The sequence below is a fragment of the Brachycentrus maculatus genome, unplaced genomic scaffold (genome assembly GCF_059751285.1).
Source record: "Brachycentrus maculatus isolate JH-2025_06_01 unplaced genomic scaffold, ASM5975128v1 h1tg000306l, whole genome shotgun sequence".
Lineage (NCBI taxonomy): Eukaryota > Metazoa > Arthropoda > Insecta > Trichoptera > Brachycentridae > Brachycentrus > Brachycentrus maculatus.
The window spans coordinates 306253-332279 of NW_028281056.1; the positions used below are offsets into that span (position 1 = coordinate 306253).

Genomic DNA, 26027 nt, shown 5'->3' on the forward strand with positions numbered 1-26027 from the left:
TACTGGATAATACATATTAATGGATAATAGACACTGGATAATATTATTTATTTCGTCAGACAGATAACTAAATGAAGTGTTTGTTAATAATAATATTATTTATTATTTCATTTCGGTTCGGCATTCATTTTTTGGTCAAATCTATCCATTTTTAATTAAAGTTTTACTTTAACTAATATGGTGTAAATAGTAAATACCACTAAAATTGTGGTATTTATTAAGTAAAACTTTAATTAAAAATCATTTATTACTCCAGACACTGGATCATATTACTGGATAATAGACACTGGATAATATTATTTATTATATCAGACACAGACAACTAAATGAAATATAATTTGATATTAATATTATTTATTAAATCAGTCACTGGATTATATTACTGGATAATACATATTAATGGATAAAAGACACTGAATACTACTATTTATCATATCAGACACAGCCAACTAAATGAAATTTTTGTTAATATTAATATTATTTATTACATCTGATACAGACAACTAAATGAAAGTTTTGTTAATATAAATATTATTTATTATATCAAAAACAGACAACTAAATGAAATTTTTGTTAATATTAATATTATTTATTACATCAGATACAGACAACTAAATGTAATTTTTGTTAATATTAATATTATTTATTATATCAGATACAGACAACTAAATGAAATTTTTGTTAATATTAATATTATTTATTATATCAGATACAGACAACTAAATGAAATTTTTGTTAATATTAATATTATTTATTATATCAGATACAGACAACTAAATGAATTTTTTGTTAATATTAATATTATTTATTTTATCAGATACAGACAACTAAATGAAATTTTTGTTAATATTAATATTAATTATTATATCAGATACAGACAACTAAATGAAATTTTTGTTAATATTAATATTATATATTATATCAGATACAGACAACTAAATGAAATTTTTATTAATATTATATTAATATTATTTATTATTTCAGATACAGACAACTAAATGAAATTTTTGTTAATATTAATATTATTTATTATATCAGATACAGACAACTAAATGAAATATTTGTTTATATTAATAATGTTTATTGTATCAGACACCCCATGGATGAGATTTCAATATTATATAATAAGTGTCTCAACTTGACCTTGTATAATGACAATTGTTTGGTTCGAATGATTTGTATTAGTCGAGAGTTCTTGTCTAACACGACATTCAACAATAAACAGTGTTTCGTAAGTGGAATTGTATCGAACTGAAATTTGTTAGCTAAACTGTAATTCAATATAAAGCTTATCGGTGAACGCGTCATTACGGAATATTTTGGGAAGATTTTGTTTAATAATCTTTTGTCATATATTGTACTTACTTATTGACATCTTATCATAGTAGAAAAAGAATATGGAAGTCTGTGTAATTTACAGGGTGTACGACCCATCATAAACTGGTTTAAGATATTACTTTACACACGTGTGACATTCATCGTTCCACGCATGATTGACAATGTCTCTACTAAAATTTTAGAACTAGCATCTGAAAGCAAATAACCAGCATTGCATACGTACAAGTTTTAAAAATTCATGCAATATGGATGTTTTAAAATGGGCAGAATAGTAAATGTTACACAAGTGCATAAACGTTACGCAAGTGGAAAAATACAAGTCTATTTAATTTATGTATTAATTTTAAATCAAACACAGATTTTTTGAGTCTACTAAGTTGTATTTTATTTTTAAAAATATTTTTAAATATTTTTTTTAAATAAAATACGACCGAAAAATAAGACATAAGGACCGTAGTCCATTTGATCTTCACATTCGTTTGATAATGCCCTAACAAGGCGAAACAATTGTCACAATTTAATTTTTCATGTGTTTTTGTTAATAAAATACAACTTAGTAGACTCAAAAAATCTGTGTTTGATTTAAAATTAATACATAAATTAAAATGGAGTTCTACAAATTAAATGCCAAATCAATAAATCTATTTTATTTCTTTACATATAAAATATAATAGGTTTCTCGACTCGAGATAAAACGTCTACTGTTTTTGTTTTTAAAGGTTTCTAGACTCGAATTAAAACATCTACTGTTTTGTTTTTAAATATACTCTTCACAAAATTTTCAACTGATAGCGCCACAGTTTAAAATGCTACCCGCATGTTAAAGGGATCCAAAACCATTACATTTATATAAGTTTAAAAAATTCACGCAACATGGATGTTCACCGGCAGGCGCCATGGCATAGTTGGGTAGTTCGATTCCCGCCAATCGCAAAATAAATTCAAGAAGTATTTATTTTCAATTGCAAAATGAATTTAAAAAAAGATTTATTTTTAATTGGTCTGGGTGTTTGTGATGTATGTTTTCATATTTACCTTCCCTATCTTCATTATCTTACCTGCAGACAAGCCTCTAAAAATACAAGCTTTGCGGGTTATTCCTTTTTAAAAAAAGAATGGACAGAATGGTGAATAAAGTGGTTATGAATAATTTCTTGAATATTTTTCGCAGATACTTAGTGGTACATTTCATAAACTTTACAAAATAAACCAATTTTTTTAACCACTTTTTACTGGTAAACTTTAACCAACCGGTTTCGACAAGAACCTTGTCATCATCAGGGTTTATGTACTAATTCTAAAACATGTACTTGTAAAAAGTGTACCAATAAAAAGTGGTTAAAACAAACTTGTTTTATTTTATAAAGGTGATGAATAAAGTTGTCACTTAAGTCAGCCAAATGCCAAGTCGTAAGTAGCGGGATGCTTACACTTCTAATGTAATCATTAACATTCATCAAGTTGAAAACCTCTAAAATAAATCCTATTAAATTGTTACGTTTTTTCTGTCTGCAGGTACTTCACTTTGGGCTTGTGGCTTGTCCGGTCTCTTCGGCCGAGAGGCACCAATCCTGGACATGTTTCTCTTCTCGGCTCTCATATCCGCCGTAGATCCTGTGGCCGTCCTGGCCGTCTTCGAGGAGATCCACGTCAACGAGATCCTCTACATCGTGGTGTTCGGCGAGTCGCTACTGAACGACGCCGTCACGGTCGTTCTCTACCACATGTTCGAGGCCTACACCGAGATGGGGGCCTCCAACATCCTGTACACGGATGTCCTGGCGGGGCTGGGGTCCTTCCTGGTCGTGGCTCTCGGGGGGACTATCATTGGGGTCGTGTGGGGCTTTGCCACCGGCCTCGTGACCAGGTTCACGCACCAAGTGAGGGTGATCGAGCCCATCTTCATATTCGTGATGGCGTACCTCGCATACCTGAATGCTGAAATCTTCCATATGAGCGGAATACTTGCGTAAGTACCTACTTCTTTTTTTTTAATTCACAACATTTTGAGGGTGCCCAAATACTCTTCTTTTTTTCACAACATTTTGAGTGCTGCCAAATACCTTTATTAAAACCTTTTTTTAAAACTTGAGTTTATTAATAACGACTAGTTTTGGAAGCTAAACTTCAAACTAAAAAAAAAAATGCCGAAACAAATAAAATAAATAAAATATGTAGGTATGTATATTTGTATATATATTTATTTATATATATATATATATATATATATATATATATATATATATATATATATATATATATATATATATATATATATATATATACATATATATATATATAAATATATATATTTATATATATTTATTTATATATATATATATATATATATATATATATATATATATATATATATATATATATATATATATATATATATATATATATATATATATATATATATATATATATATATATATATATATATATATATATATATATATATATATATATATATATATATATATATATATATATATATATATATATATGTTGAATTATTTTATATACTTATATTTTGAACTGTTGATTATTTACAATATCATTATTTTTAATAGATTTATATTATCCACTGACACTTCGTGATGGAATTGCATTTTTAATTTATTATTAGATTAAAACCAATATTTTTAGCTTTTCCACTTTTTTTATTTGACCAGTGACCGGGTTTCGTCGTTACCGACATCATCAGACTGGTGATGTCGGACCAGTCTGATGATGTCGGTAACGACGAAACCCGGTCGCTGGTCAAATAAAAAAAGTGGAAAAGCTAAAAATATTGGTTTTAATCTAATAATAAATCATTATTTTTAATTATATCAGGCCAAATGCTTGCTCAGACTTTCATCTTCTTTCATATACATATGTAAAAAAGAATGAAAGATGATTCATATCAAGTTACGTATCCAATTCAAGTATATTTTTAGACATGAAATAAAAATCATATTACGAGTATATGCCTTAAATGAAGTCTGTAATCGTACAAATTATTTCATAAAAGCTAGTCCGAGCTTTCAGCGTCTTTCAGATTTCAGGCCTGGATACATTAATCTGTTATCTGCTACGTTAATTATTTTTCACCCCTACCCTTTCTCCTTTGTTTCTAAACTTGTGAATGAATGAAAACACCCTTCTCCGATGTCCGTCTGAAGTATTAATTAAATATTAGCTACATAAATCTCTCGGTAATTTCTGTCGGATAGACTTGGAAGTCAGTATTCATCCAAGATAAAAGACTTTATTGATTACAAGCGTAATTAGAAATGGTTAAAATAACACTGGCCAACAATGATTTTGTAACTGAAATTTCGATGACTGATTTGGACTAAATTAATCGTTCTTATTCAAAGTCTATATAGTGACAAGCTTGTGTCACGTCAAGTTTTGATGTTATTTTTATTTTATTTTAACCCTTATCCGCACCTAATGGTGCATAGGGCACTGCATCAAATTGACGCAGTGTTATCTCGATCATTACTTACATGGAGGCAAGGTGATCACTCTTGCGCTTCAGGAACCAGTCCAGGGTAATATTAAATAAATATTACAGTGTTAAATCACTAATATTTATTTTCACTCCCCCCTCGGAATCGAACCCGGGACCTCCAGCACGGTAGCTAAACACGCTGACCATTACACCGCGGAGGCGGACAATGATGTTACAGTCATATTTTTGTATGGACGCCATGCGTTGAAACCGTAATAGTGGTTGGTATCTAGACATGTTTTAGTCTAAGGTCTAAGGGATTCAAAAAAAATATTGATAATTCTGGAGTAACAGTGGAAATATATTAACATATTAATATTGAATACGATAGCATAATATGTTTATATATATTTATACATAAATAATAAGATAAACTTTAGTCAATATCAGAATTAAAAATATCCATAACTAAAAAATCTGACTTGCTAATTTTTTTTGCTTTCTTTTTTAATTCAGCTATGCCAAGTGCATAAAGATCAGGTATTTTCATAGCAGTTACAAAATAAAAATTGTAAATTGTTGGCCAGTGTAATTTTAGCCCAAATATTGATAAGATAATAAATCCCTTACCGCACCCCAATGGTGCATAGGGCACTGCTTCATATAAACGCAGTGTTATCTCGAACGATTACACATGAAGGAAAGGTGATCAGCCCTCCACTTCAGGTACCAGTCCAGTGTAATATTGAATAAATAATAGAGTGAAAAAATCACTTATATTTATTAAACCTCCCTGGGAATCGAACCCGGGACCTCCAGAACGGTAGCCGAGCATGCTGACCATTACACTACGGAGGCGGACAAAAGGCGGACATTTTCGCATTGATAAGATACCAACATTTTTTGTCTTAATGCTCAAATCACATTAAGTATTCCATATTGAGGTTTTTTATTAATTTTTCAACATAGATGAAGAAGAAAATGTAAGTCTGGGCATTTACAGAACTTACGACCTAACATAGATTCATTTAGTACTACACGTGTAACATTTTCAATTCTACCCATGATTGACGTACACGCTACTCAAATCTCTGATTTTTTTGTTAATTGTAAACATCTGTCAAGAAGCACTCTGTTTCCCATGAGCAACGTTTAGTTATGCGTGTTACGTTTAACAGATGGCGTCGCCATTGCGGCACAGTTAAAAACACCTATCCCAGGTATTTTTGTCAACGCAAATTGAAAATTTTATTGATGTGGATAAGAAGATAATCTCGGATAAGAAATTGCAATATTGTGTCAAATTTTCAATGTAATCGATAAATGGCTTAAGGAGATTTAAAGTTTTGAAAAAATGAGTTTTTACATTTTCAGTTATTTAGATTATGTTGTATTTTACTCAGTACAGTATAGATCCAGTCTATAAATAAATCTTATCGAGTTTACAGAAGAGCTGAAATTGTATTTATAACCCTCTTTGTGAGTGTTAGGGGTGAAAAATCTCCTGGGAGATTAATTAAACACAGCCTTTATGTGCGTAGAGATGCCAACACCCTTAGAATGAATAGAACCAACTAACGAGTATCATCAATTTAATTACATACCCTGCCCATATACCCTAGAACTCAGATCACTTTATTCCAATATGTACCATACACTTAATGTATACTTTTTCTTCAGCCTTCTGTTATCGACTGCTGGATAAAGGCCTCTTCCATATCCTTCCATTTCTTCCGGTCGGTTGCTGCTCACAGACAATTTTTACTACCCACAGCGGCTGTCTCATCAGACCATCTTTTTTGAGGTCTTCCGACGCCTCTCTTAATCTCCCAATGTCTCCATCTTAATATTTTAACAGTCCATCTTGTGGGGTCTTGTCTTGCAACATGTCCTGCATATTGCCACTTCAGTCTTGCTACGCGATCTATCGATTCTGCTCCTAATTCCCATATTTCTTATTCTTTCTCTTAGGCTTATACCAAGCATGGATCTTTCCATGGATCGCTGTGTGCATTTGAGCTTTTCTACATTTCTTTTTGTAAAAGACATGGTCTCTAATGCATACGTAGTCTCTAGCAGTATACATTATTCATATGTTTTCCATATCAGACATTCTGGAATCTCTTTATTTTCTAGTACGTGTCTATGTTTGTCAAAAGCAGGCCAACTTCCTATTCTTCTCGACAGTTCCGGAGTTTGGTTTTCTTAGCCTAGTTTTATATGTACTTAACATTAAAATAGTATTTTCTGCCTGAAAAGAGCAAAGATTTTTAACGGCTTTTAAAATTTTAGAATAACATTATCGCTCCATAGTTGTTATAAATAAGGGATGATCAGACACTAGAATATTCACCCTACGGATGATATATCAATCTTATAGGTTTCTCAACTTGAGATGAATTATCTTTCGTTTAAATACGAAATAATATGAAAATCTAAGAACCCCAGGGCTTACAACCAGATATTTGACTGTCTTAAGTGATTATTTTATACACCTGTGTAAAGTTCACCATTCTATTACATACGAATTGTGATACGTATTTCAATGCATTCTGTATCATTTTCAAACACCGAAGATTTTAAGAAATAGTGGTATTTACTAAGTGAAATTTAAATAAAAAAAATAGTTTACAACATTTTGAGTGTGTCCAAATACTTGTTCACAAAATCTGGATTATCTCCAATTACAGGAGTTATTTTCATATTATTTTTTGACATCTCATCAAAGATGAAGAAGAATATGGAAGTCTGGGCATTTACGGGGCTTACGACCGTCATAGGCTGGTTTGAGTGATCACTTTATACACGTGTAACATTCACCAATTCTACCCATTATTGACAACCACACTACTCAAATTCTTGGAAGTTCTATATATATGAACCAATTTAGAAACCTTGTTCATGAATCACTAAAACTTCACTAGAGACATCTATTGGTGAGATGTAAAGAAGCTTTTTATTAAGCAGAAACTCTTATATTAGTATGTGAGATCCGAATCCCGGATTATAATCACACAAATGAGAAACGCCAGAAAATACCATTTTCATTTTTATTATTAAGCTTATAATTTGACCAGATAATTTATTTACAACATTTTGAGTGTGTCCAAATACTTGTTCACAAAATCTGGATTATCTCCAATTACAGGAGTTATTTTCATATTATTTTTTGACATCTCATCAAAGATGAAGAAGAATATGGTATAGTATATAAGTATAATATAATATACTTCCATATTCTTCTTCATGTTTGATGAGATGTCAAAAAATAATATGAAAATAACTCCTGTAATTGGAGATAATCCAGATTTTGTGAACAAGTATTTGGACACACTCAAAATGTTGTAAATAAATTATCTGGTCAAATTATAAGCTTAATAATAAAAATGAAAATGGTATTTTCTGGCGTTTCTCATGTGTGTGATTATAATCCGGGATTCGGATCTCACATACTAATATAAGAGTTTCTGCTTAATAAAAAGCTTCTTTACATCTCACCAATAGATGTCTCTAGTGAAGTTTTAGTGATTCATGAACAAGGTTTCTAAATTGGTTCATATATATAGAACATCCAAGAATTTGAGTAGTGTGGTTGTCAATAATGGGTAGAATTGGTGAATGTTACACGTGTGTAAAGTGATCACTCAAACCAGCCTATGACGGTCGTAAGCCCCGTAAATGCCCAGACTTCCATATTCTTCTTCATCTTTGATGAGATGTCAAAAAATAATATGAAAAAAATAGTCTTTCAAAAAATATAAAGTAATTTAGGCATTAAAAATAGAGGTAAAGATATCATTTTAATTTAAATAAAAGATTTGTAACGATAAATTGAATCATTGTACTTCAATATTTTAGTATTTCTTTAAAGAAAATTTAAGACTTTTATGTTTTCATGACGCACTTTTTATTATGAATATTTTATCCTTTGTTTAAAACCTACAGAGACTGAAAACTGAACCAGCTGAAAATTTCCTGTAACTGTACATTAATATTTACACCTAAAATACATACGTCATTGGTTTGCGACTTTAACGTTGACATGATCTCTTACTTACGTATGTTATTTGTATTTTGTCTTTTTTATCTTAAGCTAGGAAATTTTACATGAATTGGTTAAATATGAAAATAGAAACCGACTCAGCTGGAGGTAAAAAACCTGATGAAAGAGTTGTTTAAATTTCATATTTAGATATATATAAACCCTTATCTTTTAATGACATGTAAAACATTTGTTAAAGATAGTAGACTGGAAATTTTTGCAGTTATTTCGAGTTTTTCTTAACCCCTACATCACATTTTATTATTTGTACTCTGTCATTGTCATAATATATGCAAACAGTGGATCATTTTGATTTACAGTGTTTAAAAGTTTAACCAACATATTTTTTTTTGTAAATACAATTTTTAATGTGACGATTTTATCCGTATTATAAATTACTAAATAACTTCATTTAAAATCACTTTATACCATTTTATAACTTAAATATAATGTCAATAGGTTTTAAAGGAAACCTTTCTACTTCAGTATTAATTAGTTTTGAGGAATAAACTGTTAATTTTGAAACTAGTCGATAGTATTTAACTTAAGGTAAAATATAAAGTTATTACAAACAAAGGTATTTTGTAAGTTATGTTTGTATTGTTTGTATTGTTTGTGTACATATGTATATATTTCTGCTTTTATCACACAATTATTCTATGAGGTACAAATGTGTTCGCATTTAATTATAAGTATGATAATACATATTTATTTTTAAAACGTATATTCAAATACAATTTTTTAAAGAAATGAAATAATACCTTTTTTACGAAATAAAAAAATAAAATATACAAAATACTATGAATTAAAGATGTTCCGCCACATCTTTCAAAAATGATGAAATACTTATGTTCAATAATGGGTATAATGATGAACGTTACACAAAAGTATAAAGTGATTACGAAAGCTGTCTTAATGCCAGGTCGTTAGCCCTAGGATGCTTATACTTCCATCTTCTTTCGTATAAAAGTGGCAGATACTTCACTCAAATTGAAACGCGTAATTTTGTCCATAATATAATACCAAAATGTGGCTTGGTTCGTTTTTAAATACATTTGACTTATTCAGATGAAATAAAGGCACGCTTAATTTAAAATTTCACTTCTAGATATCTAAGATAATAAGAGAGCTTAAACTCATCTCATTTATCTAAATATGTAAAAAATGAACAAAATATCTTGATAGATTTTTAAATAATCGAACAGTGGCTTAAAAAATAAAATAAACCAAAAAAATAAATACGTTATTTGGTAAAAACAATACAACTTTGTTAAGATTAAAAATAATGATTTAAAAAATAAATAAGTAAGACATTTACAACCTTTTGAGTGTGTCCCAAATACAAATACTTGTTCACAAATCTAGATTATTTCTAATAAGGAGTTATTTTAAAATAAAGAAATTTAAAAAAAATAGATGATATAAAAATCCTTAAGAAAAAAATTAAAGCTCTATACATTTAAATCTCAAAAAAAATATATAAAAAAACATTATATCTATTATTATATAACATTAAACCACGAGTGTAAGTCCCTTTCCAAGCACAAGAGCACAGACTCTTTTATGGAGAGGCACAGCGAATCGAAATATTAAAGTTCTCCATATGTATAAATGATTCAAATGTATTATGTTATAAATAAAAATGTAAATATATTAAATGAATAAAAAAAATTACTTATTTTGTTGATATCTGAACATAGATGACGAAGAATATGGAAGTCTGGACATTTACAGGGCTTACGACCGTCATAAGCATCAAACTAGCCTATGACAGTAGTAAGCCCTGTAAATGACCATATTCTTCTTCATCCATGTTGATATGTCAAAAAAAAATTACAAATTTGAACTTTTCGTGTGCCCACAAATGAAGTAGCTTGAAGAATTAATATTTGATCATTCAAAACTTCTAATTGACAGAATTATAGGGTATAATTTGACAACTCTGTAATTCTCTTTCCTCTAATGGTATCACAGACTCTCAAATCTTAATTCGTTTTTATTTTTTTTATTTTAATTATTGTTTTCAATTTCATTGACGTCATAATCTTACCGCTACCGTAATTACGCACGGTACACAGAATTAAGGGATATGTTCGTATCAATTCAGAAAAAAGATAAGGTTGTGAAGTTTGGTCGGGTAATTTGTGGCCGAGGTTTATCGGTCTAAAAATAAAAACCCAACTTTGTCATAATATTTTTACAATGGGAAATTTTGATGTTTGAACATGTTTTAAATGCATTGTAAGCCTTGACGAAAATAACATAAATATGAATTTTATTCTTCATATATCATTGTCCACTTCCATTGCGTAGTGATAACTGAGTTAAGTTATAAGGCTGAAGGTCTCGGGTTTGATTTCCAAGAGGGTTAAAATAAATACAAGTTTTATAATTTATATTTGAAGCACTAACTTTGTGATTTTCCAGGGATGATGATTGATTGGAAACATATTTAATAACGGACTTTTAGCAAAATCATTTACTTGTGTATTTATTTGTTGTAAATTATTTTTAATGGCCTTTTTAATTTCTAATATTTCTAAGTAATCTAATTGAAGTCCTCTATTGTATGTGTATAATATATTTAGACCTTTATTTTGATCAAATAAGTGATCATCCCTGATCCTTTTTGACTATGACTGCCAATCAACACAAAAAATAAAGCCACTTGAGATCTACTTAAGCTTCTTTCCCTAACCGTCAAAATATTTTGAATATTGTTTAGTTGATAGTGTTTTAGTATTAACCGGTCTTGATAAAGAAGCGGTTAGCTTCGAAACCGGTAGACATTATAATTAAGTTATAATAAAATATTAATGGTGACTTTAAAACGTTATTTTTCATCCAGTAATAGTCATGAAGTTATATCATTATTCATAATCTGTAGAAATACAGTTCATTTGACATTTGATTTGATTTGATTAGACAGAATCGCATAAATTCGACAGTTGACAATTGATTTGTAGTCAGTACGTTTTGCCATTTCACCATAAATAGTCTGAATGACCATTATACGCATCGTAGGTTCAATAAATGGGCCGAAAATAATATTCAGCTTGATCCTCTTTTTCAATGCAAAATTTTGTTCACCGATGAGGCACATTTTTGGTTATATGGCTGTCAATAAGCTGAATTGCCTAATTTGGAGTGGAGAAAACCCAGAAGCCTTTATCGAGACGCCCTTACATCCATTAAAAGTCACTGTTTAGTGTGCTTTATGGGCAGGTGGAATCATTGGCCCATATTTTTTTTATATACGATGTCGGCCAGAATTTGCGGTCAATGGAGAGCGCTCCAGAACCATGATTACTGACTTCATCGTACCTCAGTTGAATGGCATTGATGTGACGAGCTGTGGTTTCAACAAGATGGTGCAACATGTCACATGGCGGGTGCCACCATCAATTTATTGCGGGAAATTTGAATTTATTAATATACATACCTCTTAAAAAACACCCTACATATACTTTCGTAATTTCATCGATTGACGACGACAGTACTTAAATGCTATAATAGTTTATCTTAAACGTATTTAAAATGATCACTTAAAACAGCCACATTATAGGTATTACTTTCATATTCTTCTTCATTATGTAGAAATACTACAAAATATATAATATAATTAAAATGTAACTTTGTTTTAAAACCACTATAATTCACTAGTGGTTTTAAAACAAAGTTACATTTTAATTACAAAATGAAAAATCAGAAAGTCAGTGCTTCAAATATAAATTATATAAAAAATATATTAATTGATATTAGTAATGTTAGTAAATAACCACTCACCGACTACTTCTGTCTACCGGTTTCGAGACGTACCCGTCTCTTCGTCAGGACATACACTACAATTTAACAATCATGCGAACAACACTACACCACACCCACTTAGTACTATTCACATACACTATCACTACACATGCAAAACATGCAGAGCGAGTTGTTAGTCCCACCATGCTTTTGGGAAACTAAATAATAAAGTAAAAAATGTAATATAAATATACGCAGGTTGGAAACTATATTAGGATTCAAAGAGAAGGGGGTAGGTTCTGGGAAGTGGGAGGAGTTGAGTTAGGAGCTGATCGGTTCAATGTTACGTCGAATAAAGGGCTGTATGGAAAATTTATTTGGTTATTTATTAATTAAAATTAATTAAATTAAAATAAAATCCATTAAAAATAACATCAAATTAATAAATAACCAAATAAATTTTCCATACAGCCCTTTATTCGACGTAACATTGAACCGATCAGCTCCTAACTCAACTCCTCCCACTTCCCAGAACCTACCCCCTTCTCTTTGAATCCTAATATCCAACCTGCGTATATTTATATTACATTTTTTACTTTATTATTTAGTTTCCCAAAAGCATGGTGGGACTAACAACTCGCTCTGCATGTTTTGCATGTGTAGTGATAGTGTATGTGAATAGTACTAAGTGGGTGTGGTGTAGTGTTGTTCGCATGATTGCATTAAATTGTAGTGTATGTCCTGACGAAGAGACGGGTACGTCTCGAAACCGGTAGACAGAAGTAGTCGGTGAGTGGTTATTTACTAACATTACTAATATCAATTAAAATGTTTGACCACAAAGTAAATGCTTTGAATATAAATAATATAAAAAATATATGTTTAAGATTTTAACACTCTCAAAATATTGTGAATAATTATTATTTATTATTATATTATACTATATTATTTATTACAATCCTTTTTTCCTTTTTAAGAAGATGACCTTTAACATTTTCAGGCCTTTTAAACGTAACATATAAAAAAAAAGTGAATTTGACCATCCGAAAGCTAGAGAGAATCATTAACGTCTGGCGGGAAAATATTACGAATGTTATGAAAACTATCCCTATGGTTCCAACCCTCGTAAAATACCGAAAACTACCCCCAACTTAGAAGGCCTCTCTAGGGAGCTGAGGTTGACTGATTAACGTACGAGCGAGCTAGCTTAGTGAAGACTTGAGATATGTAAGGGAGGAAAACGTGAAAATTATGCTTTGTACCATATTATTTAATCTAATTAAAAAAATAAACACTTGTACATACAATACCATTAATATAAGCGCAAGAGTGATCACCTTGCCTTCATATAACTACAGATGTTTTCATCTACAGGTGAATAGTACATAAAACTATTTTGGTAGTCGAAACTAGTCGTGTGTAATGAAATAAAACTAAAAGTGGTATTATACAAGTATTTTTTTTTAAACATAATCAACATATCATCCCATAAAGCTTACATCGAATCAATAAATAATATTAATGTAATCTATTTTTGTAGCCTGTATACATAACACAAAAAGATTTAGATTTTTTTTATGTTAATAAATAATTATCAAACGTACTGAAGTTGAAGTACGATCTCTCCGATGAATATGCGGCAGAATGATGTATGATAGATGTTCGAATCGTGATATAAGTAAAGAATGCAAAGCTGACATGATCATTATCAATTTAAAAAAATTAAGAAAGGTGTGTTGAGATGATTTGGACATGTGGAACGAATGAGTGAATAAGGGACAGTAAAACAAATTGATGAGTCGAATGTGTTTGGTAAAAGAAACAGAGGAAAACAAAGGAAAACTTGGCATGATCAAGTATGTCAAAACGGTCAGGTCAGAAGTCAAAATAATCGTCGATGCGTGAATGTGGAACAGGCGAAGTTTGTTAGCAAAGACAGATTGGTATAGCGTTCTATTATCTTCGTCTATTGAAGCGGCGGGGTGGTTATTTATTTAGTTAGTTTTAAGTGATCACTTTACACACGTGTAACATTCACCAATTCTACCCATGATTGACAACCACACTTCATAAAAACTTGGATGTTCTATATATATGATCCAATTTCGAACATGTTTTACATACAAATGAAAGAGTTTCTGTCCAATAAAGCTTCTTTCGTCTCACCAAAAGATGTCTCTAGTAAAATTCGAGTGATTCAAGCACAATGTTTCGAAATTGGATCATATTGTATTTAGAACTTCCAAGAATTTCAGTAGTGTCGTTGTCGATTTCGGTTAGTTTTAATATTTCTATTGATTAATTTGACTATCGTAACTGGTTTATATTAAATTTTTCGACTTATTTCTGGTTCTATTAAATTATTCGATTATCGTTACTGGTTTGTTATTGACATCACTAGTATTGACATTATTTTGTACATTTGTATTATTAATCAGATAACAAAATTTTATCTGTCCTTTTAACGATACAGAACTTAACGATAAGTACTTGATTAGAACAACGTTATATCTATTAACTGTTTGATATCGACCCCATTTTTATTTGCTGTAGCTTCTGTTACAGGGGACATATAAAAATATTATCAGATTTTTTTTTTTTTGTATATACATATATATATATATATATATATATATATATATATATATATATATATATGTATATATATATATATATATATATATATATATATATATATATATAAAATATATATATATATATATATATATATATATATATATATATATATATATATATATATATATATATATATATATATATATATATATATATATATATATATATATATATATATATATATATATATATATATATATATATATATATATATATATATATATATATATGTATATATTTATACATATATATATATATATATATATATATATATATATACCACCGACCTCCATAGTGTTATGGTCAGCACGCTCGGCTACCGTACTGGAGGTCCCGGGTTCGATTCCCAGGGAGGGTCGAATAAATGTAAGTGATTTTTATACTCTAATATTTATTCAATATTACCCTGGACTGGTACCTGAAGCGGAGGGCTGATCACCTTTCCTTCATGTGTTAATGATCAAGATAACACTGCGTTTATATGATGCAGTGCCCTATGCACCATTGGGGTGCGGATAAGGGTTTGAATGAAATGAATGAAAAAAAAAAAAATATATATATATACAACATTTTGAGTGTGTCCAAAAACTTGTTCACAAAATCTGGATTATCTCCAATTATAAGAGTTATTTTCATATTATTTTTGTAATGTTATGTAAAACACTTTTTAACACTCATTTTGCAATTCGCAGTCAAGCATTCAATTTCAATTTTTTCAATTTATTCAATAATAAATATTAATTAAGCATCTACCCAACTATGCTACGGCGCCCGTTACACACGCACATAAAAAAGCACATAAAAAAGCGAATAGAAATACCCACATAGAAAACAAAATCACTTAGCAACAAGGAATACTATATGTATCGAAGTAAATTTGTGACATCTCCCCGATGGGTTCTCATCCCGAGATTTGGGATACCTCGAATAAGTGGGTATTGATGTTTGGCGACCTTTCAACCCAATATATCCAACGCTGGAACAAAGTACACATATAAACCTTCGTCAAACATTGCTTAAAGCGTCATTTGGGCCAAGGGAAAATTGATCCCCATTTCGTCGAAAAATTCGGTCACGCAAGTTTGGCAACCATCGTCATCGAATATTTATCATTTTTATTTATTTTCATTATATCTCAACATAGATGAAGAAGAATCTGGAATAAATAGGTGTCTCAACTCAAGAACTACTTCAAAACTATAAGTAATTCAGTTTAAATCTCATCTTTGTTCAAATGGAATAATTAATATATACATACACACATATATATATATATATATATATATATATATATATATATATATATATATATATATATATATATATATATATATTATTTTTTGACATCTCATCAAAGATGAAGAAGAATATGGAAGTCTGGGCATTTACGGGGCTTACGACCGTCATAGGCTGGTTTAAGTGATCACTTTACACACGTGTAACATTCACCAATTCTACCCATTATTGACAACCACACTACTCAAATTCTTGGAAGTTCTATATATATGAACCAATTTAGAAACCTTGTTCATGAATAACTAAAACTTCACTAGAGACATCTATTGGTGAGATTTAAAGAAGCTTTTTATTAAGCAGAAACTCTTATATTAGTATGTGAGATCCGAATCCCGGATTATAATCACACACATGAGAAACGCCAGAAAATACCATTTTCATTTTTATTATTAAGCTTATAATTTGACCAGATAATTTATTTACAACATTTGTAAAGTATTTGGACACACTCAAAATGTTATATATATATATATATATATATATATATATATATATATATATATATATATATATATATATATATATATATATATATATATATATATATATATATATATATATATATATACAGTGGGTGGCTAAGTTATTAGGGACACTTGTACTTTTTTGTAATTTTCAAGTTTAAATGAACTTTGTGGTCAAATAAATTTGTTCTAGTTATTTTTTTTATTTACTTTTGTTGCTGGTATCATTATTATTATTTTTAAGATGTACGAATACTGTAAAATATAAAAAAGAAAGGCTTTTCTCATTTGGATGTTGATTAGTGAAAAATGGTATTGGTGTTAGCTTGGTTAATATTTTTTTAAACCATTTTTGTGTAAGTTTTTTGAGTTCAAGACCATAAAAACGTAAGTATTGTTTAATAATTTACTAGTTTTGCTAACTCAATATATTAATTTCAATTTATTTTTAATTAAACGTGACGTACGACGTCATTTGCAAAAATTATAACATCTTTCTATAGGGTGATTTATTTTGCGCCACCCTTAATATACATTTTATTTTTTGGAATTTAATTTTCAAACCGTTGGCCATAGCATCCGGACTCCCAAAAAGGCGCAAATACTCTAAATTTGTCCAAAAAGCATATTTTTACTGTGGCTTTGTTTTATTTTAAACACAAAGCGAGCTGACCATCGCCATAATATTTCTACCCTTGACCTTATCCAAGTATTTGTTCAGAGGGGGAACAATACCATTTTGCTGACGCACTCGATATCTGTTTCTGCTACGTATTCTCACTTCGTTTCATGATATTGCTGGCGCGTCATAATTAATATTGTGTGTTTTGATTACGCGGAGCCGTTAGACGAGCCATTACGTAAACGTAATTGATTTAAGTACTCACACCTTCGAGAGCTTTCATTAATATTAACGTCGCCTCCATCTTAGCCGAGCGGAGTAACACGACCAATTAGCCTAATATTGATATTTGAAGGTGATTTAATTTTAAACTGTTAACAAATAATTTATCAAAACGTATTTTTGGCTTAAAGTTTATTTTTTCGTCATTTGTATTATATTTGTAGTATTGTATATATTATCTGCCTCCGTGGTGTAATGGTCAGCGTGTTTAGCTACCGTGCTGGAGGTCTCGGGTTTGATTCCCTGGAGGGTGAAAATAAAGATTAGTGATTTTACACTCTAATATTTATTTAATATTACCCTGGACTGGTTCCTGAAGCGCAAGAGTGATCACCTTGCCTTCATGTAAGTAATGATCTAGATAACACTGCATCAATTCGGTGCAGTGCCCTATGCACCATTGGGTGCGGATATGGGTTTTAAGTAAGTGAGTAAATATATAAATATATACAGTATCGAAAACGTTTATTTCGTATTTTCAACACCCTCTAAAAAAAATGTGCTGGGGGTTTTCTTAGTATTATGGACCAGGGCTGCTTCTTTCAGTAACTGAGATGATGAATAGCGAGGAGTATCACCCAATTCTACTGGAAAAGATACTACCGGAGATTCGAAAACGAAGGTCAAATGGTAATGGAATATTTCAGCAGGATTTAACCCCCTGCCACAAATCCGAAAAAATTATGAAAATTTTCTCACAAAAACACTGAACTGTGTTGGACTGGTCAAGAATTTTGCCAGACATAAACCTAATTGAAAATCCATCGGCAATCTGTAAGAAACGGCTCTCCAAAATTGATAGCACCGCGGTGGAAAAACTCATTTTGTCCATAATTCAGGTATGGTTTCGAGACGAAAAAATGGCATCCACGTGCCAAAACCTTATGTTATAGATGCCAAGAAGAGTAAAATCTTTGTTTGAGCCCAAATGAGATCATATTTAATATTAATTTGTGATATAACTAATAAACAATAGATTTTACAAAACTTTTAACGAAAATACAACAATAAGTTTTGTTTCAAATTAATCTGTTCGATACTGTATTTCTGTTATTTTTGCAATGTTAACTATTTTAGTGTCTATTGGTATAACATTTTCGATTTTTTTACGATATACTTATGTGTTACTTGTGAATATAAACGGTTTATAAACGTTTTATAATCTTTGTCCGAATGGTGATATAGGGAAAAAAATGAACGTCTGAGATAAGCATTATCGATAAAATTAAGAAATGTGTTTTGAGATGGTTCTGTATGTAAATCGAATGAGTGAGAAAAGAAAGCAAATTAACTAGGTAATAGAAGCAAAGGAAGACCGAGGAAAACTTTAAAAGGCATGATCCAGTATTTCAAATACTTGAAAGTGTCCATGTCAGAAGTGGGAATAATTGGCGGGTATATTATGAGGAAATGCATAAAAGTGGAAGAGGCAAAGATTAATTTATTTATTTATTGATTTTGCGTGTAATTTGTAGAACTCCATTTTAATTTATGTATTAATTTTAAATCAAACACAGATTTTTTGAGTCTACTAAGTTGTATTTTATTAACTAAAACACATAAAAAATTGACATTCGTTTGATAATGCCCTAACAAGGCAAAACAATTGTCACAAAAAAAATTAAAGTGTTTTTGTTAATAAAATAGAACTTAGTAGACTCAAAAAATCTGTGTTTGATTGAAAAATTAATACATAAATAGAGGCAAAGATTATTTGCAAAGACAGATTGGTGTGGCGTTCTGTTATCTCTGCCTAATCCTAAGGGAAAGCGGCGTGGTGTTTAGTTAGCTAGTTTGTTTATTCATTATACTCGTATAAATGCACAACTTTTTTTGTGAAAGTATTTACTAATTTTGGTAACGTGTTCAATATTGAATAATAAAATTACCAAAAATTGTGATACATTCAATTCAAAGAGCATTTATCTTTCTTCTTCTACTACTACTACTAAACTTATATATCGCTCACTCCTTTCAACAACGACATATATCAAAAATCGACAATTTTTAGTTGTGCATGTTTTCGAAATGCCCAGAAAATGTACTATATCCCAGCAAAAGCGGCATATTTTTAACGTAATATTTACCCGCTACAGGGCAGAAAGTGTTGTTTTTGCATTTTGATGAAAAAGTATAGTTTAATTTTTTTTTAAATATACTTAAATATTTTTTTTCGAATGGAGAAAAAACATTCAGGTTTTACCTAAAAAGATCTATTGCACAGTTAAAAGTTCAATAAGTGGCTTGATATTTATTTTTAATACATTTTATTATATTCTTAAACTTTAAAAACGATCTCCTGAAAAATCAAGTTTTTTTTATAAATGACGTTGTTGAAAGGATTGAGCGATATGAGAAAGCCATTTCTATTAAATCGTTTCATAAATCTGTTGTGTTTCTCGTAAGAAAAATATTTACTCTTGTAATACAGTTTGCGGCCTAGTAATATTCGAAGGGCTAGCGGAAATGGGGTGAATCCAAAATACACCCTCTCCAGTCAAATTCCAAAGAATGGGGTTAATGTAATTTTCGCTCCACTTAGCAGTGCCCACGATGCTCCAAGATTCGTTCATTGTTCTATAAAACTCACATTTCGTTCATGTATTATAAATATTATGTTATACGGTTTGTTGGATTAAAGTCGCTCTATCGCCAATATTATTTGGCAAAAGTTGGGAGGAATTTATTTATATATAGTTTATTAAGATTATCATCCCTGCGAGGAAGCGGGAAAATGGTTATATTATTTTTTGACATCTTATCAAAGATGAAGAATATGGAAGTCTGGGCATTTACGGGACTGACGACCGTCATAGGCTGGTTGAAGTGATCACACTTTACACACGAGTAACGTTCACCAATTCTACCCATTATTGACAACCACACTACTCAAATTCTTGAAAGTTCTATGTATATGAACCAATTTCGAAACGTTGTTCTTGAATCATTAGAACTTCACTAGAAACATCTATTGGCGAGATAAAAAGAAGCTTTTTTTATTGAACACACTCAAAATGTTGTAAAATGGTTAGTTAGTTTATTAAAATGACAATTTTATTTTTTACACCTCTTCTTTCTTTTTCAGATCCTAAAGATCTGTTTGTGGAAGCATTATGTTTCGAATTTAAACAATATGTTTAGAAGTTCCAAGAATTGGAGTAGTGTGGTTGTCAATCTTGGGTAGAATTGGTGAATATTACACGTAAGTAGAATGATCACTTAAAACTAGCCTTTGACGTTCGGAAGCCCCGTAAATGCCCAGACTAACAAATTTTTCTTCATCTTTGTTTTAAAAAAACCCTAAAAATTGAGCCTGGGTAGGAAGCTAAACGAAAATGGGATTACGTAATAGTACGTATTGCCATTATCCGAGTTGTCGCTTTGAAATGGTGTTGTTATGATATTAACATCAAAGGGTAGAAAACTACCCGTAATTACTCCCGTTCCTCCTTTCACTGCGAAAACAATTATATAATTCTGTTTGTTCAACCATTAAAACCTTTTTAATTCGAGCGAAAGCAATTATTTTTCTCGCAAAAGTGGGAAGTTTGGCAATGGCAATCATAACCAATGTCGACATCGGCTTGGGAAATGATGACTCAGATCGAGTTGATATTTTTGCAAAGAAATGGAAAATACAATTTGTATTTGAAACAATAACTTTGTGATTTTCCGTTTTATAACTAAAATACAACTTTGTTTTAAAATTTATAAAATTAAATTACTGTTTTTGGGTTAAATTAAGTTTAATTGAATTAGCTGTTATTTGTGGTTGCTACGCAATGCATAGTAAAAATAACATTTAGGATTTTTTACGGAGTTTTTGGTAAGAAAATGTAATTAATTATGAGTATTTTAATGTTTAAGAATTTAATGAACCCTGATGATTACAAGTTTCTTGTCAAAATAGGTAGGTTGAAGTGTACTTATAATAAAAAAGTGGTTGAAATAAATTTGTTTAATTTTATAAAGTTTATAAAATGTGCCACAAATTATCTGCGAAAAACATTCAAGAAATTTATTTAAATCACTATAAACATTTCATTATAACTTGAAAAAGTCTTAAAAATAAGCGGTTAGCTTTGAAACCGGCAGACAGATAATTAAGTTATAATAAATCCCTTACCGCACCCCTATGGTGCATAAGGCACTTCTTCATAAAAACGCAGTGTTATCTCGATCGATTACACATGAAGGAAAGGTGTTAAACCCCCCTGGGAATCGAACCCGGGACCTCCAGAACGGTAGGCGAGCATGCTGACCATTACACTACGGAGGCGGACAAAATACTAATTAAGTTATAGTAAAATATTTGTAGTGATTTTAAAACAGAGTTATGTTTTAATTATAAAATGAAAAATAATTGATTACTTTTATGTAGGATTCATGCAATCGCTAGAGGAAGATCAGAAAAAATTATGTGCATAATTTAGTAACTAAAAATATAGTAATTCAATGATTTATTTTCTTTAAAACATTTCAAGTGTTTCAAATACTTGTATACGATTCTGGATTATATTGTGAACTCACACGTATCTACTGTGTCTCGAGATCGATCAATATATCTAGGTGTTCCGAAAATTTTAACCACTTTTTTACCTTAAGTACACTTTAACCTACCAGTTTCGATAAAAACCATGTCATCATCCGGGTTTATTAAATTCTAAAACATTAAAATACTTTGCGAACTAACGTATAGTATCTCATCTGGACTGTTTTGAAATGTGTTTTCAATTAATATTTATTCATCACAAAAGCATGTAACGTGTTACTAACTGCCCGAATAACGAAAAACAAAGGCTTCCAGTGTCAAACAACTCTGTGAAGTCTGGTGTATATACAAAATATAAGCTAAGCTTGTTACAAGGCCATTGCTTTTGACCCTCCGTCAAAAATCTTAACAGAAGGAGAAATGCAAAAATTTTAATCCCAAGTGTTGAAACTTAAAACTCAAAGCCTCGGCACTTCAGGAACTTTTAAAACTTGAATTTAAGACACAAGCCATTCGTTGTTTGAATTACAGAGACCTTCAAATGATCTCAAATACGAGAACATTGTTGTGGCCTATTTTTTAAGGAACAAACCTATAATAACATAGAATAATGAACTATAGATGTCTAAAGGGAGCCGACAAATATATTTAGTGATATGCAAGTCAGAGCATCCCAGGGCTTACAAGCTGTTACGGTTGATTTAAGTGATCACTTTATACACTGTGCAACGTTCACAACTCTGCCTGCAAATGCATCAATTTTTGTATTATTTTATTAAACTTATTGCACGAATTTCCGAAAGTTATATACATGCAGTTTTGTAACCATATCAATATATCTTAGTTGGTTCTGCCATCGGTTTGTGAAGTAAATAGCTTTCTCCACCTGTAAATAGATGAAAAATTTTGCGAATTATTTGACATATTTTTTTATTAATATATAATGGCGTTGTATATAAAATATATTGCTTTTTCCAACGTCAAGTTAATTAAATAATATTACTTACTTATAAAATATGATAGACTTTGTATTAAACTATAAATTAATTCAGTTCAATTTTTAAAAAATAACGTAGTTTGTAGATAATTGGGTTTCTGCTCGCCAGGATGAGATGGATATCTGTAGGGAGGGGAATAAGCGGGGCTAGAGTTTTAAAATTTTTTGGCATTTGGTCATTTATTGGGCAAACAAGGAATAAATGGTAAAGGTCTTCCTCTTCAAAACGACACTCGCAAATGGGGGAGTCAAAGACACCAATCTTTGCAAGGTGCTCTTTCGTAATTTCATATTATGAAGTAGCCTGAAATTTAAATGAAGATACTTCTAATCTCACCAATTGATGTTATCGACGTACAAAAATAAATTAATTAATATGAAAAAGCCATCGGCTTATGATCGTCCTTAGGGTGAAAATCCCAGTGTCAGATAGAATGAAAATTCCAAAAGCTTAATATATTATAATAATATGGAGATATCGAAATAGAGTAAACATCGTGAAAATAAATATAATATTCATAAAGTTAACGTAACTATAAAATCAAGCCATAAATACGAAGCTTTTTAATTTATTTGTCAAAAGTATAAACTTAGATTACAGTAAATATTTCAGTTTTTCATTTGCAGTTTACAGTTATTTTATCCGTCGATGGTTGCTTTTCGTTGGTAGGGACAAGGTGGAAAGAGAATTAATTAAAATCCTGGTGTAATTATTTTATTGTAAAACCTTTTTAATATAAATTGTTATTGTATGTAATGTATGAAATCTAGTCATTAAAAAAAAATAACCAAAAAAATTGTATTAACATATCGCTCACTCCTTTCAAGAACGTCATAAATCAAAAATCGTCAATTTTCAGTTGCGCATGTTTTCAGAATGCCCAGAAAATGTACTATATCCCAGTAAAAGAGACATTTTTTAAACTTAATATTTACCCACTACAGGGCAGAAAGTGTTGTTTTTACATTGTGAAGAAAAGGTATTGTTTTTTTTTTTAAATATACTAAATATTTTTCAAATAGAGAAAAAACCTTCAGGTTTTACCTAAAAAGATCTGTTGCACAGTAAAAAGTTCAATAAGTAGCTTGATATTTATTTTTAATACATTGTATTATATTTTTAAACTTTAAAAACGTTCCCCTGAAAAATCAAGTTTTTTGATTTATGACGTTCTTGAAAGGAGTGAGCGATATATTTCGGCTCAACATAGGCTATGCCTATCATGAAAAATAAATATAAATACATAAATTTATATGAGGAAATATGTATTTCTGTACATTTACTGTAACATTGAAACCTTACATTAAATAGCTTCGCAATTAAATATTATTATCTTCTATTCTTGTCACCATATATCTTACTCAATATCTTTTACCAGCGTGTTAATTGTTTGATGTTCTATTTATAACGATAAATAATTGTATTTATAGCCATCTCTTGAAAGCTGTCCATCATAATGTATTTACATAGAAATGTAAATAATATCATATAGTGGCTACAGTCACACTCCTACATATATACATATCATATTATGTATATTGACCATGACTCGACAATTATGCACGTAAAACGCCGACATTATTTGCCTTTGTTCTATGGGAACGAAAAAAAACGTCCAAACAAGAAATGCGACACCTTGAATACCAAAAGAAGAACTCGCGTAGAGCGCCGAAACTATTAGTATTTTTTTGTCGACCGTGGATAAGTGGAGAACGAAGTCAAACTGCAGTCGAATATACAATCTCAGTCTCAAAATACCGATTAAACGCGATATTTGGGCGCGGGTTTATTTTAATGAATCCACTCGTTTACGAGATTAAATGATTTTTAGCCTTAACTAACAAAATACATTTTTATAACAATAAATAAAGATACATGTAAGTGAATATAGAGATAGAAGCAACAACAAAAAAATAACAGCATTTATAATATCATTTAATAGCGGTATTTGATGCATGATGATGATGATTTGGTGCATGATTTGTTCGCATGCTTTAGGAGCATGATTTAGGCACAAGATTTGACCCAGGATTTCTACGCAGTATTTGCTCGCAAGATTTGGGGGCATGATTTGGGCGCATGATTTGGGCGCAGGATATCTAGGGACTAAATGAAGGTTAACGTAATCGAGACCTCACCCTCACATATTATAACTTAGAGTCTGCATGAGATGGACAATCGTTTATGATCGCAGAGAAACCCTGACGGAAGAAAAAGCTTTTTAATAGATTTTCTGTAGTATCGATCAGGAACTCGTAGGGAAGGGTACATTTTTTTTACTCGTCATGATGTTATTTAGGTTGAACAGCCTTTAAAGGTTGACTTTCCTAGAAGGACAACGATTGGCAGCAGACGCTCGTTCTCGTGTATGAATGTATTAATTTTTAATGTAAGTAATTTGATCAATAAATTACTGGGTAGGTTCGGCAGTTCGTCTTTACTTGTCAAACTTTCAGACCAATTCTGCAGAGCAATTTATTTATTTATATTTCAACAAACACATAATTATAAATTACAATTATGTGCCCTCCTTGAGTTTTCTCGTGCCGTGGGCACATTTTACAATACTGGTCAATAAAAGTATTTAATAGAAAATTGTTTATTTATTGTGACTGCAGACAGTTGGTCGAATTCCATTTTAAATTTTTGGGTGATGTATCCAAA

General features: G+C 30.3%; 1 protein-coding gene across 10 annotated transcripts in view; it reads left to right on the top strand.

Annotated features, from left to right (window-relative positions):
- Nhe2 (Na[+]/H[+] hydrogen exchanger 2) overlaps positions 1–26027 on the top strand; it is a 182686-nt gene that overhangs the window by 105033 nt on the left and 51626 nt on the right. For all 10 annotated transcript variants that reach the window (XM_088267800.1, XM_088267806.1, XM_088267802.1 and 7 more), the window contains exon 6: positions 2854–3307. In XM_088267800.1, the coding sequence (XP_088123926.1) occupies positions 2854–3307 (454 nt within the window). The remainder of the gene's footprint in view (positions 1–2853; positions 3308–26027) is intronic.